At 37.3% G+C, this 18541-nt stretch overlaps 1 protein-coding gene across 4 annotated transcripts; it reads left to right on the forward strand.

Moving 5' to 3' along the window:
• Window positions 1-30: 30 nt before the first annotated feature.
• LOC139141131 (zinc finger protein 271-like) lies at window positions 31-11478 on the forward strand. 4 transcript variants are annotated; one of them, XM_070710726.1, is made up of 3 exons: window positions 31-194; window positions 5390-6035; window positions 6527-11478. In XM_070710726.1, exons 2-3 carry the CDS (start codon window positions 5753-5755, stop codon window positions 9079-9081), a joined length of 2838 nt encoding a protein of 945 aa, XP_070566827.1. In that variant the 5' UTR covers window positions 31-194; window positions 5390-5752; the 3' UTR covers window positions 9082-11478. The 4 variants fall into 4 exon arrangements, with proteins under 4 accessions (XP_070566827.1, XP_070566828.1, XP_070566831.1 ...); XM_070710727.1 differs by lacking the exon at window positions 31-194 and adding an exon at window positions 201-332; XM_070710730.1 differs by lacking the exon at window positions 31-194 and adding an exon at window positions 1299-1414.
• The last annotated feature ends 7063 nt before the right edge of the window (window positions 11479-18541 follow it).

Raw genomic sequence — 18541 nt, forward strand, 5'->3', positions numbered from 1 at the left:
ACCGAAGCTAGAATCCCAATTTTGCACCAAGCTCAGAACTTCCGGTAAAGCTTCGCGCCGTTTACGCCGAGAAAAAGGCCAAAGGTCGTCCTGTAGGGCTTCTCTGGCCAGGGCGCTTTCTTCTACAATCGGTGGAGTTCACCTGTACGCGAGTGTATTTTGTTGTGATCGTAGAAGTTTGTGGCATTACCACGGTAAGTGTGTGTAATTATACAATACGCGGAAGAAATAAGTTTTAAAAGTTTTATCAATCGGTTTATGGAGCTAGCTCACGTGGCGTGGGGACGCGTGCTTGATCGTTTGCGATTTAAATGACAGAGCAAACTTCGAAGGTAAGAGGACCATAACCAATGCTGACACATCCACGATTAACACCAGTTGGCTTGCCTTTAACTGTGTTACATTCCCAAACGACTTGTACTTTCCCTCCTTAAAACGCAGTGTTTAAAAGTAAAACTTTCTTACCCAATGCCATTCAACAGGCGTTTGATACCCTGCATAATTTCCCATGGCAGCAGTTGAGTGTTCTTTTAGGCGTGGACTTCCCAATTTTTGCAAAGTTCCAACATGGCGGCTTGACGTGGACACATGATGTACATTGTAGATCATGTGGACAGCTCTTGAAAAGAAATAGTAAATGTATGCACAAAATTTGCGAATAAAAGTCGAAGTAGTACAAGTAGTAATATTCATACGTAATTATTCTCTAGACAAAATTTGAAATTGTCTGTGGCCTCACAGCAGTGGTTACCTCAAAATGGGTGTGAAATTTAATTTAATATTTTAAATAAACAAGTCGTTTTTATTTTCTAAAAAACAATGACCAAACACACATTATCATGCATGATTCTCTTTGCCAATATCAATTAATGCAATAATATGTTCTAAAGAACAAGGATTTAGAGTTGTCACAGCACTGCTGCTGCATCATGCATGCTGTCCCAATGTCTGGCCAAAAAACATGATGACAATGATCATTACATTGTTATGATTGTACATGCGCATGCATAGACCCGACGCCTTTCAGGTGTCATGACAATGAAAAGTGCTTTCAACTCAGCAGAACAAAATTGTTCAAACTTAAAAGTTACCAAAAGCTAGATTGAAGGCTCGTATATGTTAGCTTAAAGGATGTTGCAGTAGATCTTGAATGAGAGATCAACAAGAGTTTAAGTCTTCAGTGGAAAGTACAATAAATTTCTCTTCAGTCCTGCTAGTACAACACAACACATTCTTTGAATGCCAGTGAGGAAGTATAATAAATAAATAAATAAACAACAAACATACCTAACTAAGGAGTGGAAGAAAAAAGAGTATAAAGGCTCTTCTGACGCACAGAAAAAATGGTGACTATTTGAAGAATAAAGAACACCCAAAGTCCAAGAGTGTATCCCAAGAATACTTTATACATCCAGTGAATAAACATTTTAAGCAGAATTTTATATGTATAGTATACAGTATGTTGTGGGTTCATATGATCTGATCGTGAGTTTACTTAAATTTATTCCATGCTCAGTTGCGAAGAAATTAAGAAACATACATAAAGTTGGATGTATCATTACAACCAATTAGAATTATTTCTTTCAAAATATAAGTATCTGTGTTGGAAAAAAGTCAGGTGGGTGTAACATGTTCAAATACCTGAAAGAAAGAAAAAAAACATTGAATTTACCAGAGAGAGAATGACACAACTTCAACAAGAGTCAACTAGGGAGTGTATACATCTGACAGAAATAAAGTAACCAAGCATATTTTAGCTGTGAATACACAATCAGTGCTGTGGCATATTGATCATGCTCAGGTCAGGAGGCATCGCCACAGAACAGCTGCAAGCTAACCCATAGGTTTCCTCTGTAGTATATTATGACACCGATCAGTGTCAGTGATTAAGCTTGCAAAATTATGAAATACTAGTATATAAGTCTTTAAATCAACCTGTACCAGTTTTATCACTATCTACAACTCATTCTCTACTCCTGCTATTAAACTTCCTCAACAATAAGAACATGTACTGTCAACCATTACCATTTTTCCAAGGGCCATTGATGGTTTCTGCTTGAAGTTGAACTTTGCCCTCCAGCGTCTAGTCCATTGAATCAAAAGTTCACAATTTGATCAGAAACTGTCAACAGTTCACTGAAAAATGGTTGCATATACATGTTGTTACAGTCAAGGCAGATAGCAGGAGTGGGAAGATAAGTTGTAGATTGTGATAATGTGGTTAAAGGTTCAATTATTCAAAGAATTACAAATTTCATTCTTTGTGAGCTAAATCAGCGACACTGATCAGTGACCTAATAAACTACCAAGAAAGCCTGTGGGTTGGCTAGTAGCTGTTCCATGGCGATGGCTGACCCCAAGCACGATCAAAATGCCACATCACCGCTTGTGTTTTCACTGCTAATTCATTGTGTATCAGTTTGATTTCGATACTTCTTGAATACATATTCTTGGCCTGGTACCTTTGCTCTGATCTGCGGGTGAAAGTGTACCATTGATGTGCAATGTATGAAAGTTCTGCTTGGGAGAGGTGGGTTTTTTTGTCTTGGACAAGTAGGAAGTCATTGATAATTGTTGCAAGTCCAAGTAAACTTTCAGCAATTTCAAATTGGTGTAGATTTTAAAATATCCAAGCCGTCTAAATGGAGAATAATGGCATTAAATTTTGGCAGTAATGAAAACCTGTATAAAACCACCTTTTGTATGGGTTACTAATTATATTTTGCAATGCAAATACTTGCACATCACTGTATTTCTTAGTACTCAAATTATGACCATCTCATCTTCACATTGTATGATTACATAATGAATACAGTGTCGAAACACATTAAGAGGTTTCCTGGCTCATGAAAATTCGGTTTTGTCCCCAAGCTGTCTTGGCAACAAAATAAGAGGAACAATATTTTTCCTGTCATCATTCTTAACAGCTCTTATGATATAAGATTCCTTATTTTATCCTCTAAATTAACTCAAGATCTGTATGATTAAAAGTACAGAAAATATGTATTGAATTTATCTATGGGGTAGTTTCATGACAATCCTCCATATGGACCAACCATAACAGAAAGAATAAAGGATAGGTACAAACTTTCCAAATCACATACTATCTTGCCAACAGCTGGATGGTACGGCATTAGATTTTATGTCATCAGAACTACATCTGTCAAAATTCGTATCACAGACATAGTTGAAACCTACACAAACAGAACGTAATCCAAAGTGCCAAGTCAGGTATAAACGTCCACTTCTTATTGAATTTAGCTCAGCTGTCTACCTTGGAGCCTAGACAATCTAAATTTTTACATGTAGGTTCAGTGGTTGTGTTAACATCAAGGTACAAATGTGAATGGCTTACAAAACAATAGAACTATTAACTAAGGTAACATTCGTAACATCCTGTAGGGCAAAAGTACTTAATGTCGCAATCACACAGTTTTTTCAAAGCGATATTTCTCATTAAAGATTACATGTAAAACCCCCATCCTATATATTTTCAAAATAGATTCTAAAGTTTAGTATGGTGGAAATAGTTCACTTGAAGGATAAATGGGTATATAGTTAGAGTAAAAAAACTCAATTTTGGTATAAATAATAAAAATTAAAATACTTCACACTATAAAATTTAATTTCTCATTTGAAACGGGTATTTACAAAAATACAGCAATTTGTTTTGCATTATCTGTTCTCATTCATAAATGGCAGGAATAGAAAGACTGGCATTCACAAAATCTTTGTATGCTACATTGAGATGACTCTTGTCCCAAATGAAAGTACTTTCATTGCCAAACAAAATTACTATTTATTATATATTTCCAGAATGAAAAGTCAAAATTTTACACAAGCTGACCCAACCAGAGTGGAGTTGTAGTCTTTTAAAGGGTTGAAAACGTGAGAAAAAGGAAACCAGGAAATCGGGTCATTTGCATAAATTTTACATGTTTTTCTCATCTATCAAATATAACTAAAGTAAACCCCTATCAATATTTAAGTTTGGGGTTAACTATTTACCGAAGATTAATGAATTTTTGCAAAAAAAGTGATATTGAGCAAAAAACACTGTAACATGCAGCACCACCTTAAATTCTTTGGAAACATTTTGTATCCCTTTTGCGCATCAGTTTTTTGAGATTTTCATGGAAAAATCAGTTATTAGAAAGACCTTTGTGTAGCTTTTGTTCCAACAAATCTTTGTGTACAAAGTTGATTTGAATTTGTAAAAATGCCTGCATTGGCATGGAATGGTACATTGTAACACTAGAGAGCTGAAAAAGAAGGGGTTTTTTTATTCTTGAATTGGCACTCCTATTACATGGAAAATAAAATATAAAACTTGCATATGTAAAATTTCCTGTGACAGTTTTTTTGAACCACTCATCTGCTCAATACTTTCAAAGTTTTGAGCAGCGCATAAAACAACTGAATCATCTTGGTCTAATAAGAAATAAGTTTGCAGGGTTATACCGAGGAAAGCTCTGGTAATATAATGTGGGAACCTCAAAACAGCAAACTGTCTGTTAAGGAAAAAAAGAAAGTGTGCTTTAACCCAGACATTGGTTACTTTTGTTTGAAATGGTGATAAATTGTGTGTGCAAACCTTCTTGTGTAAACTTTGATAGTTTCAACATTGCATACAATTCTATTACATATAGAATACGTGGCAATTCACACTTCACGATGGTTAATATTTATTCAAAAACTTACCGTTCCGATTCTAACTCTTCACCTGAAAATGATGTTGTCGAAAAAATTCATTATTTGTATATTTTGAAATGGAAGTCCCTAGTTCCCATCACATTTGTATAGGAACGTCGTCAAAGGATCTGTAATTTTAACAGTGAAAAGAAGGCATCCACAAAATGAGCTGCTATGATTCTATAATGCCTGGTGGTAGCCACTTTTTTATCCTGACAAATGTTTTTCCCTTGACACTCACTGGAAACTGTGGAAGAATGAATAATGATTGCAGTGCCCCTGTTTCCAGTTGATCTTTCACAATCAAGTAAATCCATGACAGAGATTAATTTTAGGGGACGCTTTCAAATAGATCAATTTTGGAGTAATGAAAAATTTTGAGTAAAATCTTTGTACCAGTTTGTTTAAGGAGGAGTCAGACTGGAGAACAAGTCAACATCAAATATACTGGTAGTTTTCAGAAGAATGGTTGTTTCAGTTTCTGGTTATAAAACCCTTACAAGTATGAAAAGATCCATGGATGAGGAAATTTGACGGTAAATCTGATAGTAACTGGTGAAAGTGTTTGTTTGTTTGTTTGCTAATGTTCTGACAACTCTGAAGACAACAGGGTCAAAATGTAAAGATGTTTGATGTACAATGTGAGGATGTTTGATATTTTAAAATACTGATATTCTCTTGCATATTTCATTTTCAGTTTAAACTGTCAACACTGCAAAGATGGAACCATCCACTTGGCATGATTATGAAACAAGATCACATGGCAAAGAACAGCGTCGCAAAAGATCTCAAATCAATAACATGAGTGCATTATTCAAAAAGAGGAGGAGAAGGAGGAGAAAAAAAGAGTCCGATGGTGAAACCAGCATCCCTAAGATAAAGAAAGAAGCAAACAACATGTGCCACCAAGAGTAAAGTAGCACTCAAAGAGCTGAATATTGGCACTAGACGATACCAGTACAAATGCCGATATTGTTGGGTGTCGACCAGAAGCAAGGCAACCCTAGATATTCACCTGCAGCTCCATCTTCAAAATCCAACCAGCCACGCCAAATATGGGATGTTTCGATTCCGCTGCGAGAAGTGCCCATCATACGGCGTTCTGAGACGCTCCCATCTTGAAAGACACATGCGCCACCATCGGGTTCTCGAGAGCAACAAATGGGGATCAATGAAGATTGACAGACATGGAGAGCTGTTCTTCTGCAGTTTCTGCAATTACAAAACATACAAGATTTTCAATTTGGTCAAACATGTTCACAACTGTAAAGCGTTCAAAGCAGGGAAAAAGCCAGTTCTGAAAGTGAAAATGCCAGCTACTAACTTTGAACCTAAGGTGGAAGGTAAGACACACAGTTACTGTCAACTTTGAAATAGACACCAAGATTACTCAGTTATTGTAGAAACTTCAGGGTAGCAAAAATGTACTTTTTGTAATTTTGTTAAGATTCCATTTTTGTGCTAAGTATGTAGACTAAATTCTTTCAACATTATATTTTGGTATGTATAATTAAAGTGACTTTCATGTCAGTGAAGGCACATTATATCAGTTCTCGCTGTTTGTAATAGGTCTTCATATCAGGAAAATTTATGGCACAGTTTTAATGAAAATTAACAGCAGCAGATGATGTGCAGGAGCCCGTCTTTTTATTTGAGAATTACCAAATATGTAGATTTATACAGTTGAGCATTTTTGTTCATGAAAAATTTGTATGACAAGATGATAATGCCACAAGAACATTATCCAGTCTTACAGTTATTTGTACAGTATAGTCTTTGAAAAACTTGTCTGCTTTGATGGTTCTTTTAACAAGGATGTTTGTATTAATTTCAGCATTGCCAGTAAAAGAGAGTAAAGCTGCACCAGCCAATGAAGTGAAAAAAACAACTGTTCACAAAGGTAGAATGACAAAGCGAAAGACAGCCACAGTCAACAAACAAAAGGCTGTTGGTGTTTCCCTGAGTAAGAAGTTATTGGCAAGAAGTCGACGAATGATAACACAGAAGGCTTTAACAATTCGGGAAGAAAAGTCCCAAAGTGCTGATCTAAATCAATTACAAAAAAACAGTAGCGGTGCAACAGTGACGAGCGCAAATATAGAAAAACTGATAGAAAAATTTACTGTCCACGGAAGTGAAAAGCGTCATCGCTGTAAAATATGCGGCTATGAATCAAATAATGTGGGTCATGTGGTCAGGCACATGGTGGTACATAGAAAAGATGCAAAGAAGTGGCCATATAAATGCAGCAAATGCAGTGCTAGGTTCAGCATCAAGGGTAACCTTGCTATACATCTCAAAGTTCACAGCAGTGAGGGCAACTACTTCAGCTGTACAGCATGCGATAAAGTCTATCAGAGTAGGGTTGGCTTGTACAAACACAATCGTAAATTTCACAGCCAATCCGAGGATCCAGATGTGACAGAGAGGAAGAAAAGTTCCACCAAACAGAAATCTCCACAAGCCAAGCCAAGGAAGTATAAGAAGCGGGTCACTGAGGAATTGCTTATCAAGGATGAGACAGATATCGATGAAACCTTTGAGCAGGAAGTTCCATTGAGTTTACAAACCCACAAATGTCCGCAGTGTGACTATGTTGCCCAGACCAGAATCCTGCTCAAGATACACATTCGGGACTTTCACTCCCCACAGAAGTCACTGCCGTGTACCCTGTGTAGCTACGTCACCACAGAGGAAAACGAATTGATCAACCATATGAAGATAATTCATAGCAGCGGCGACAGCTTTCACTGTTCGCTTTGCCCATTCTCCGCAACTTCCAAGGGAGAACTTGACAAACACCTGAACCAACACAGCGTGGGAAGTGTCTACATGTGTGAAGAATGTCACTACATAACCGACAGCAGCGAAGAACTTCAAGGCCATGCATGTGTCCATGTCAAGGGTAAGCCGTACAATTGTCCTGGATGCCCCTTCTCAACATCCTGGAAACGGGACTTTGATGTTCACCTGGAGGCTCATGGTGCCAGCGAGGCCTATAGGTGCCATTACTGCGATTTTGCCGTTTCTACGGCCAGAAGTCTGGACATCCATCTGAGGTTGCATGTCAGAATGGAGCCATTTCGATGCAGCCTGTGCCAGTATACAACAAACAACAGAGCAACGTTTGAGTGGCACATGCGATGTCACACCGATGAATCTCTGTTTAAGTGTAATTTCTGTGAGTCTCACTTCCAGAAGAAAGTTAGTTTGCTGTTACACATGAGGATGCATTCTGAACACAAATCACGAGAGAATGGAGACGCTTTGAACAATAACAACAACAACGTTCCCCAGAAAACACCTCTTCAACCTGAAACAGACAGTGAAATGAAATCATGCGATCACTGTGACTTCCAGACCGTTCAACCTCTGATGTTAGCCCAGCACTTGAGAAATGAACACTCTGAGGCCATGCCATTCAAATGCGGTCTGTGTGGTTTCTCAGCGTCCAAGCTCAATAACTACTATCAACACATGCGACGCTTTCATGTTGATCATGGCATCCAGTACAAGTGCCCATACTGTGACTTTGCTGGGATACAGAAGTCTGATCTTGTTGTGCATATGCGAACACATTCTGGGCAGAGGCCGTTCAAGTGTGAGTATTGCTCCTACGAAACCACTCGCAAGAGCCTCCTGACGCAACACATGCGGCAACACACCGGAGAGAAGCCGTATAAATGTGAGTCGTGTAACTTCACCACTGCTACCTACAATAATCTTGCCAGACACAAACGTTGCCACACTGGTGAAAAACCGTACCATTGCGAGCAGTGTGATTTCACAACAGGTCAGAGAAGTCACCTGGCGAGACACGTACGAATTCACACTGGTGAGAAACCATACATGTGTTCTTGGTGCGGCTTGTCATCTGCGTATTCTACGGAAATCAAACGCCATCAACAGATGCACAACAAGGCCAAACCCTTCAAATGCCCACACTGTTGCTATTCAACAAATAAGAATTACGCCCACACACGCCACATCAACAGATACCACAAGGACATGGAATCTGAAAGCAAAACTAGAAGTGCCTCAGAATTGAAGCCAAGAGAAGACTCTCCTCTCCCACTTGAGCATTTCCTTCCATCTTGTGAGTCACCATGCAGTAACACTGACACACAGCCACCAGTGCTTGAGTTGCAGCATCCAACGCTGGACTTCACCTCACTGGTTGACACCAATGGTTACATCCACCCACAGCATGTCTGCCAGTACTGCGATCGTAGATTTGATAGCCAGGAAGAGTGGGACAAACACGTCAAGCGGCACTTCATGGAATGGCCAGAACCAGCAAACCCAGGGGAGCTCATCGCCAGTGTACGTGCCAGCTCACAAAGTGGCAACTCAGAGTTAATCCACGCACAGATGAATGGAAATGCTTGATTTAGCAGTAAATCTGAAGGACAAAGTTTTCCAACCTTTCATTCTCTGCTAATGTAAGATATATTGCACTAGTATTTGTTCTATAACATCAAGGAGTACTGCACCAATATATATCCTCTGTATTGCTGCCACAGACCAACCTCAGAAATATGTATTTTCAAATGTCGCCACTTTGCATTTCTTGGTCTTTCTTGAAATGGTTATTTATAGAAAGTTAATTTTTTTCCGTACCCAAAAATGTCTGAGTCTTGTTAGGTATAACATACCTCTAAAGGTATGATCATTAAACGTGTGACGTTCGGAGTTCTCGTGTTGCGAGAAGGTGGAAGTTGATGATTAATTGTAGAAGAAGGAACTAGTGAAATATTGAAGTTTGACTTTTTTTAAGTTTGCTGCATCAATCTTCATCCATTGAGTAGAATTATGAATAGTGAATACTCAATACAAGTCTTGATTGCTGATTGAAAAGGATAGCAAGATGACTGATATGCACCACTTTTTGTGTTGTAAGTTATACAAACTTTGCAAAAGAAGAGCTACACATTGGAGTAGAATGGCACACATGAATGTGACACTGAACTGCCTTGTACCTTTGTGTTATAAAGACATTTGTGCATGCTGTTACAATGATAAACTTCCCAGTATACAAACCCCTGTTAACCAATGGTTTGGTCCAAGACATCAATTGGAAACAAAATAGGCTCTTTCCAAAATTGGATGATGAGAGAGAGTCAATGTGATTACAGCAATCAGTGATGACATATATTGTCATGTAGCTGCTGACTGGCAAACTTTTATTTTAGTCCAAGCTTGTGAAGAATGAATAGTTGAAATTTTGATGCATGCTTTGTAGAACCGTAGACTTTATTTGTAGAATCCTTGGAGATCATTTCTTCAGAGGTTGTTAAACTGATGGTTTGAAATATTGTGCTTTTGTATAGGATTTATAGTTATATAGTGAGTTAGATAACTTCATTTTCTTTAACAACTGTATGTTGTGAATAGTAATGAATTATTTTCATGATAAATTTATGCTGTTGTCTTCTTGATTCTGACTATTTCTACTGGTCCGGTTAAAGCCCCATTAGCCTATATCATTTGCGTTTTTTCCCCAACAGGATGGGTTTGAAATTAAAACTTATTTCAAAATGTTTTCCGAAGTGTGACCACAAAACATTTTTCAAACATTGGCAACAAACGTACAACTTATATTTTAATAATTAATTTTGAGCATGAATGTCATACATGACCGCAGCGCACAAGAACTGAACAACATACGGAATCCATTGTCAGACATGAAATTGTGACATTTAAGGTAGAATGCACCTCAGGGACAGATATTTGGACTCTCAAACTTTTACAATTCTTTTCTGGTCTACCACTTTTGGGGGCTCATTTCGAAAGACTTTGACTGGCTTAGTTCGTTTTTGAAAATCAAAAATGTTATTTTCCTTCATAGAGTTAACACAGGGATGGCAGCCATTTTGAATTCCAAATATTGGTAAATCTTGGGTAATTTCTTTCTCTAGTACCAAATTTGCACAGTGACCCCCGAGTTTATTCTTGATTTTGAAGGAGAATGGTTGAAAGATTCCTTGAGGAAAGTTTGAGCAAAAGTTTAAGTCTTTAACTTTTGAGGCGCTTACAACCTTTAAAGACAATATGGCTTAATCTCCCTGGAGATTGGGAGGTAAATTATAGGGAAAGCAAAATGCAATAAGATACAGCTAATGGGGCTTTAAGGTGCCTGGACAAGAAACATCCTTGCTCCGTTGCCAATAAGTAATTCCATGCAAAACTCTGTGAGTCTGTAACCTCTATAGTCTGTATATTTCTTTTGAAGAGCCAGTACATTTTTACACATTTCATGTCATTATTGATACAGTTTTCATGTAATAGACAATGTGAAACTGTTCAGAATCTGATTTGTAAATCACAAGATTTTTGTCAGCATTTTCTTTAATATGAAACTGTCGAAGTACACAGTTTATGTTTCTTTAGAAGTGTCAGAGATAAATTGTACATATTTCCAATAGATTTTCACTGTGAAATAATCATTTAAAGTAAAACATTTCATCAGCTTACAAAATATACACAAAGGAAGATGGGAAAATTGATACTAGTGAAGGGTTTGAATTTTGTTTTTCACTTTATCTTTCTTTAAAATAAATTCTGAGTGCACTGGTATGCATTTGGAAAGATGTACTGATGAAATACCAACCAAAAATATTTCAGGAGACATCTGTTCTATGGATGTTCATGTCTTTGTTTTGCTCTCTTTCCACATATTTTTGTTCATATATTTGAAACACTCAAGTCTGATGTTTTACCTTTGAGTTTGTAACTTTCCATAATATGCAGAAATGTGAAAATGACATTAAAGCTCCATAAGCTGTATCTTTTGTTTATTTTTTCAGAACTTTTATTTTGTGGTTTCCCAACACTTTCTGCACTGAATCCCTAAACTGTAATTTAATGCCAAGTATTTGGGTAAGCCTAATTGACGTGCCGCGAGCCCAGAGCCAAAGTTCACGATGCACGATAGCATGTTAAGCTAGAAATAGGTGCATTTTTATTTACACTACAATTTAATTCATTGGTTCATTTTCATGGATAAATCAACATTCGGGCTTCAACGCCGCCTTCTAAATGTATGAACCGGTGACCAGCGAATGTGTGTTTACGAATTCTACATCAAGGGGCATATGCAGAAAGGGACTCAAGAAAAATTATAGGGAGGGAGGGCCAGTATTTTTCAAAATCACACCGCGTAAAATTTTAGCATTAAAAATTGATCAATCAAAATTCTGTACATTATTTTGTAGACCATATTGTAAGGTTGCTATATTTCAAATATCTAGGTCTTAAGCCATGATAACATTAAGAAGATTTTTACAATATTATTTTTGAGAATTTATGACCTTCGACCTGCCCTATCCCTCCCCCCCCCCTGCAACTAAGCTGTGGCTTATTCTACGTAAGAGTCAAAGGCGGCTGGTGTCTATCAAACTGTGACTGGTATGGGACACCAACCTTTGACCCTCAAATCATCATGTACCTAACTAATTATGCACATCTATAAATTATAGTCTAGCTTACAGAGGTGGAGGTCTCAAGTTTACTGGACGGAGATGATTGTGTTAAATAAGATTTCTGCTAAAATATCAAGCGACCAGGATTACATTTGACCTAGCCAATATGGCTGTAGGTTTGATGTTTGCTGGACGGCCATCATGGGAGAAAAGTGTACAGCAAAAATATCAAGTAACCAGGATGACCTTTAACCTGAATTTAACTTAATTGCCAGTATATTAGTGCAACAGCCTTCCTATTTGGTAGGATGAGGCGTCACATTATGAATTAGAAAATATTTGTCAAGTAAAATATTATTGATGTTGACTATAGCACGTACAGGGACAGTATAACAATTGGGGAGAGTCACTTTTCTCAGCATCATTTTGAAAAATTCCCCCCCCCCCCTCCCTATAATTTTTTTTCCAGTCCCTTACCGGCTAGCACATGTTGAATTTGTGAACACACATATCGCTGGTCACTACTTTATGCACATACAAGGCGTCTATTAAATGTGATATAACAGTGAAGATTAGTCGATAAAGTGAATTAGAGTGAAAATGCACCTATTTCTAGTTTAACATGCTAATCGTGCATCGTGAACTTTGGCACGGGGCACGCGGCACGTGGCACATGAATTAGGCTTACCCCAAGTATTTAGCGTATCAACACATCCTATATGAGTATAATCTCCATTGTTATTGTTGAAAATTGTATTCAAGTCCGGACTAGAATTCATTTGTAAACAATAAACAATGATCACTAGACACATACAAGCTGTGTTGACAAAAGGAATACTCGAAATTTCAGCATGACAAACGGATTAGGGTCAGACACGGTAGTTGATATACAGAAGCAGAATACTGAAAAACTTGCCATAAGTTACAGCTTATGTCCCTTTTAACTGGAAATTTTGACTCTCAAAGTGAGTGAAGATTGAATAAAATTGTGTGAATCATTACGATTGAATGTCAAAGTTGTTAAAATTTAAAATTGAATACATTGAACAGTGTCATACCATACTCTTGAAATAAAGAGATATGAAATAATCCCCATGGATCTTGTCTGAAAGTGGTGCATGAAAGCTAAGTCTATCAAGTGTTAGTAGTAGAATCAAATTTGCTATTCTTGCAAGGTTTAAAAACATATAAGTATCATTCCTGAGTAAAAGACATAATGCACAAATATTTAAGATCGTAGTAATAGTAATATGCCTGTCAGAAACATATCGGTAATCTTCAGCTGAATGCACGTTTTTAATTACAAGTATTTGCAGCATTGCTTGGACAGCCGATTGAAGGCCCGGGATTGAAGTGAGGCCGATGGTCAAATCTCAGGATTAATATAAATTTATACTATCAATCAATTAAAAGCATTTATATAGTGCAAAAATCCAAACAAGAACACAAAAGAGATGCAATTTCAAGCCTTTTGTATGGTGATCAACATAGGCCACTGCTCCACAAATCGGAAAACATCTTGAGAAGGAGCGTTTTCCATACGTTTACAGGTTACGCCATGGCACATGAAGACCACTTCATTTGATTGAAGTAAGGGACTGGTAAGTTTCTTCGGCCTTGGGGGGGGGGGGATTATTTTTTGCTGACGTCAAAAAGTGACTTACCCCCTATTCCAAATTTTGAAAATAGGGTCACTCCCCCTATTCCAAATTTAGAAAAAAGGGTGAACCCCCCCACCCCCCAATGAATCCAACCCCCAGGCCGAAAAACTGACCAGTCCCTAAGTGAGGTGAAGGTTTAATGTGAAGTAGATCTGATAAGTACAACAGTGCCATTTAAAGGGACAAAGTCGGCAATTTTTCATGAATTTTGTTTGATGTGAGATACATATTGTTTGCATGTTTAAGGATAATGAATGCCGGGGTGACAATGCATGTATTCGACCCAGTTTTAGACACAATAAACGAAACCACCGCGAAAATGAATTAATGGTCATGACCATTTATTCATTTTCGCGATGGTTTCTTTCAATTTGTCTAAAACCGGGGTCGAATATATGCATGGTCACCCATTCATTATCTTTCAACATGTCAAACAATAAAAGTAGTATCTCACATCAAACAAAATTCATGAAAAATGGCCGACTTTGTCCATTTAATGTCTTGTATGTAATCAGAAGAGTCTTGTATTGGATCCTGTATTGTACCGGTAACCAATGAAGTTCCTGAAATGTACTACTGCCGAGGTTCGGTCTTCGGCCTCGCACTTCTATCCCGGGCCTTTGATCGACTATTCATGCAACGCTGCGAGCACCTGTGGTCTTTATGAAGTAGGGGACCAACCTGAGACTGCATAGTGAAATTAGAATAGCGCCGCCAATGAAAGGGTTTGTAAATAATCTGAAGACAGGCGCTGCCTATATGACCACAAGGAGGCGGTGTTTTTGACCTGGTGAATATGTATGGTGAATATGGCGTGAATATGAACCGATGCCGAAAAAAGTTCATGCAGATATCGGCAAACCACTGCGCGGAACATTTCAGTGAATATTTTGTACTGCTGTAAATTTCGTAGATGTTTATATGTAAGAATATTTCATCACTAATAAGGCATGAGGACTGGTTGTTGGTTGTGTAGTTTTGAACTAGTGCAATTACAGTGATACAGTCCGTCCGGCTGAAAACACTTTCCGCTGTTAAAAGATTTTTAAAAAGTCTACTCATCGACGAACTTGTTCTTTCTATATTTCCAATGGAGTTCTGTCTATGATTTTAATGAAAACGTGTTCGTGATAAGTAAGACCAAAAGTGAACTAACACTACAGATCACATGATTTCCCAGACCAAACCCTCCCTTCAAATTACAGATTTTGCTTAATTTATATTTTAATTGAATCTTTTTATGTCACTTACAATCTAATATGCCATAGGATTTTCTGTTACGTAAGAAGCTACCACGTTTTTAGGTCAACGATGGGGATAGTTGGATGACAACACAGACGAACAGATACAATTACAGATGATACCTCAGATACAGTACATATATCTCTCCCTTTTACTGTCCGTGATGGTATACCCTTCAATTATTATGTCAACCGGATCAAAAAAATTAGACTAAACGATTATGAAATACAGAATACTCCGCAGATTGTGTAGTTATTGTATATTTTGAACTGTCTACGCATAAATTAAGGTAAGATGTCTCTGTTCCTCGCGGACAGATATTAGGACTCACAAATTATTACATTTCTTTTCTGATATTCCACTTGTGGGGACTCAATTTAAAGCTCTTGGAGGTAAGAAAAAAATTCACTGTCTTAGTTTTTCGAAAATTGTATTTTCCCCATGGAGTTAACACAGGGACGGCGGCTACTTTGAATTTTAGAAATCGCTAAATGATGGTTAATTTGTTTTTCTGGTACTATATTTTGCACGGTAACCCCTGATTTTTATTCTTGATTTGGTGAGACAATGGTTGACAGTTTCACAGAGGAAAGTTTGAAAAAAGTTAAAATAGACTCAGGACGCGGACGGATATTCGAACCCTCAAACTTTTATGATACCATCGTGGTCTACCACGTTGGGGAGGGGATGATACCATTGTGGTCACAGTCGTTTGGTGGGCTATTCAGCTCTGGGACTATTCGCCCCATAGACGAGTGTACAGAAGCGAGAAACAACCCAACTTGAGGTGTTTCTTGCTTCTGTACACTCGTCTATGGGGCGAATAGTCCCAGAGCTGAATAGCCCACCAAACGACTGTGATTGTGGTCTACCACGTTGGGAAGGGGATGATACCATTGTGGTCTACCACGTTGGGGAGGGGGGGTCATTTTGAAGTTCATAGAGTAGTTCAAGTTTTCACCTACTTATTTTTGTAAACATTGAAAATTCAATTTTTCCCACAGAGTTAAATCCAGAACACGGGGATGGCGGCCATTTTGAATTTCATAATTTGTTTCTTTAGGGATCGTTCAGCTATTATGGCCGGGGGTGGGCCGGCAAAATCCAGGGGGGGGGGGTCACCTTAAATTTGAAAACTGCAAAGGGGGTTATGTATTTTTTCAAACAGCTCAGAGGGGGGTAACTTAATTTTCATAGGTATCCGTCCCGTCAAAAAGCAGTTTCAGTGTTCAGAAATATTCTGGGAGATAAAATGATTTGCTGCATGATTTCATTCTCTGAAGTCATTTAACTGTAAATCTGAACAAAAGTATAATCATCTGTCACATGAACATCTCGACTTGACAATTCTGAGGCTTGTCTTATTGTAAATTGAGCTCACTGAGGACAATGAACAATTCCTATTACTTACATATTAGAGATATAGCAAGTTTTGTCAGGGAAATTACTTAGCAGTTACCTGTAGACTACTAGTACCATGAATAGTGAAATTATACTTTTAGGTGAAATCCCAATATAAATATTGTTGTCAATATCTGAACTTTCAAATACCCTATTTAAATCAAGCTCATTTGTACCAATTGTCAAACACCTATAAAAGCACAAATTAATTTAGTTTAGCATTGTAAAAATGTTATTCATAGTTTACTCATAGACTCCAATGTATAGTGAATCAACATTTTGGTGAAATTCAAAAATCCAATTTCTTGCACAGATATCAACTTTTGACCATTCTAGTCTAAGTAAGTACTTTACAATGAATTATCAAATGTCTATAAATACACAGATTTAGATAGTTTTGTATCGGAAAAAAAATATTCATAGTTTTCTCATACATGTAGACTCCAATGTATAGTGAATCAACATTGCGGTGAAATTCCAAAATCCAATTTCTTGCACTCATATCCATTTGTAACCACCCTAGTCTAATCAAGTACATTAATAATCAAGAGTACTTAAATACACAGATTTACCTATTTATGTATTGAAAAAATTATTCATACTAGTAGTTTCGTCACAGACTCCAATGTACAGTGAATCTACATTTTGGTGAAATTACAAAATCCAATTTCTGGCGAACATATCCATTTGTTACCACCCTAGTCTAATCAAGTACATTAATATTAATAATCGAGAGTACATAAATAAACAGCTTTAACCTATTTTTGTATTGGAAAACAATTATTCATTGTTTCCTCATAGCCTCACATGTATAATGGATGAACCTTCTGAGTGAAATTCCAAAATCAGATTTCTTGTACACATAATATGCACCTTTAACCATCATATTCTTATCAATTACAATTATGTTAATTATTCAACATCTGTATGTGCACAAGTCTAGCAAGTTTTTCATCGGAAAAAAAATTATTCACAATTTTATCATAGACTCCTATGTATAGTGGATGAACATTTTTGGTGAAATTCTAAAGTCAAATTTTTTGTCCACATACCAGTTGTAACAACCTTATTCCAATTAAGTACATTTATGTCAATTATCAAATATCTATAAATGCATAGATATAATTTTTGTATTGAAAAAGTATTACATAGTTTTCTCATAGACTACCATGTGTAGTGAATCAACATTATCAACAGCTGATTATAAATATAATCCAAATATCAAAATTTTGTACACACACGCTTGCGCAAAAATATTGCAATCCACCTGTAATTTCTATCCAATCCCTTTTAGGGGTAATGTCAAAATTATAGCAAGTCAGAAGGGGAAATTTGAACATAAATACCTTGTTAGTTTGTAAAGGGGTCATTTGAAAAAAATCTGAGAATTTCTTTTTGGATTCTGTCGCGCCCCCCCCCCCCTCCAGAGGTGTTTGTGTGCAGCTTTACGCGAGCAAAACTGGGGGGGGGGGACAGTTCATGAATTTTTTGTCATCTTAAAAGGGGGAGGTCATCAATTTTTTGGTGCAATGGGTAGGGGGTTCACTTATTTTGACTGATGCGCAGGAAGAGTTTGCCAGCCCAACCCCGGCCATAATAACTGAACGCTCCCTTAGTACTAAATTTTGCACTGTGACCCCTGTTTTTTATTCTTGATTTTGAAAGAGAATAGTTTGTTTCCTTACGGAAAGTTTGAACAACAGTTTTTAAGTCTTTCTATGTCGAGGCGCCTACTACGTTAATACTTTACTTTACTTTATTGCTCAACAACACACTCAAGGAGTGCGGTAAGGCAAAAATTACAAAACTCAGCAAACACTGGATGAAGCTGCTGCTGGGGAGGAACTAACGTACAAGAAATAAATTTGGCAAGAGATAGTTTATCTTTGTGAGTAAAGATATACATGAACTTTTCTCTGTCATTCAAATCAAGAAAGCCTGAATTATACAAACTTGTGGATGAAAATAGACTATCTCGATAAGCTCTGTATTTTGGACATTTTATTACAAAGTGAAATTCATCCTCAAATGACACGCAGTTGATGCATAGCGTGATGTTTTATAATCATTTCTATGCAACCTTTGGCCACATCAAAATGTCAACTTCAATGTCACCAAGGTGAA

The sequence above is a fragment of the Ptychodera flava genome, chromosome 9 (genome assembly GCF_041260155.1).
Source record: "Ptychodera flava strain L36383 chromosome 9, AS_Pfla_20210202, whole genome shotgun sequence".
NCBI classification, from domain to species: domain Eukaryota; kingdom Metazoa; phylum Hemichordata; class Enteropneusta; family Ptychoderidae; genus Ptychodera; species Ptychodera flava.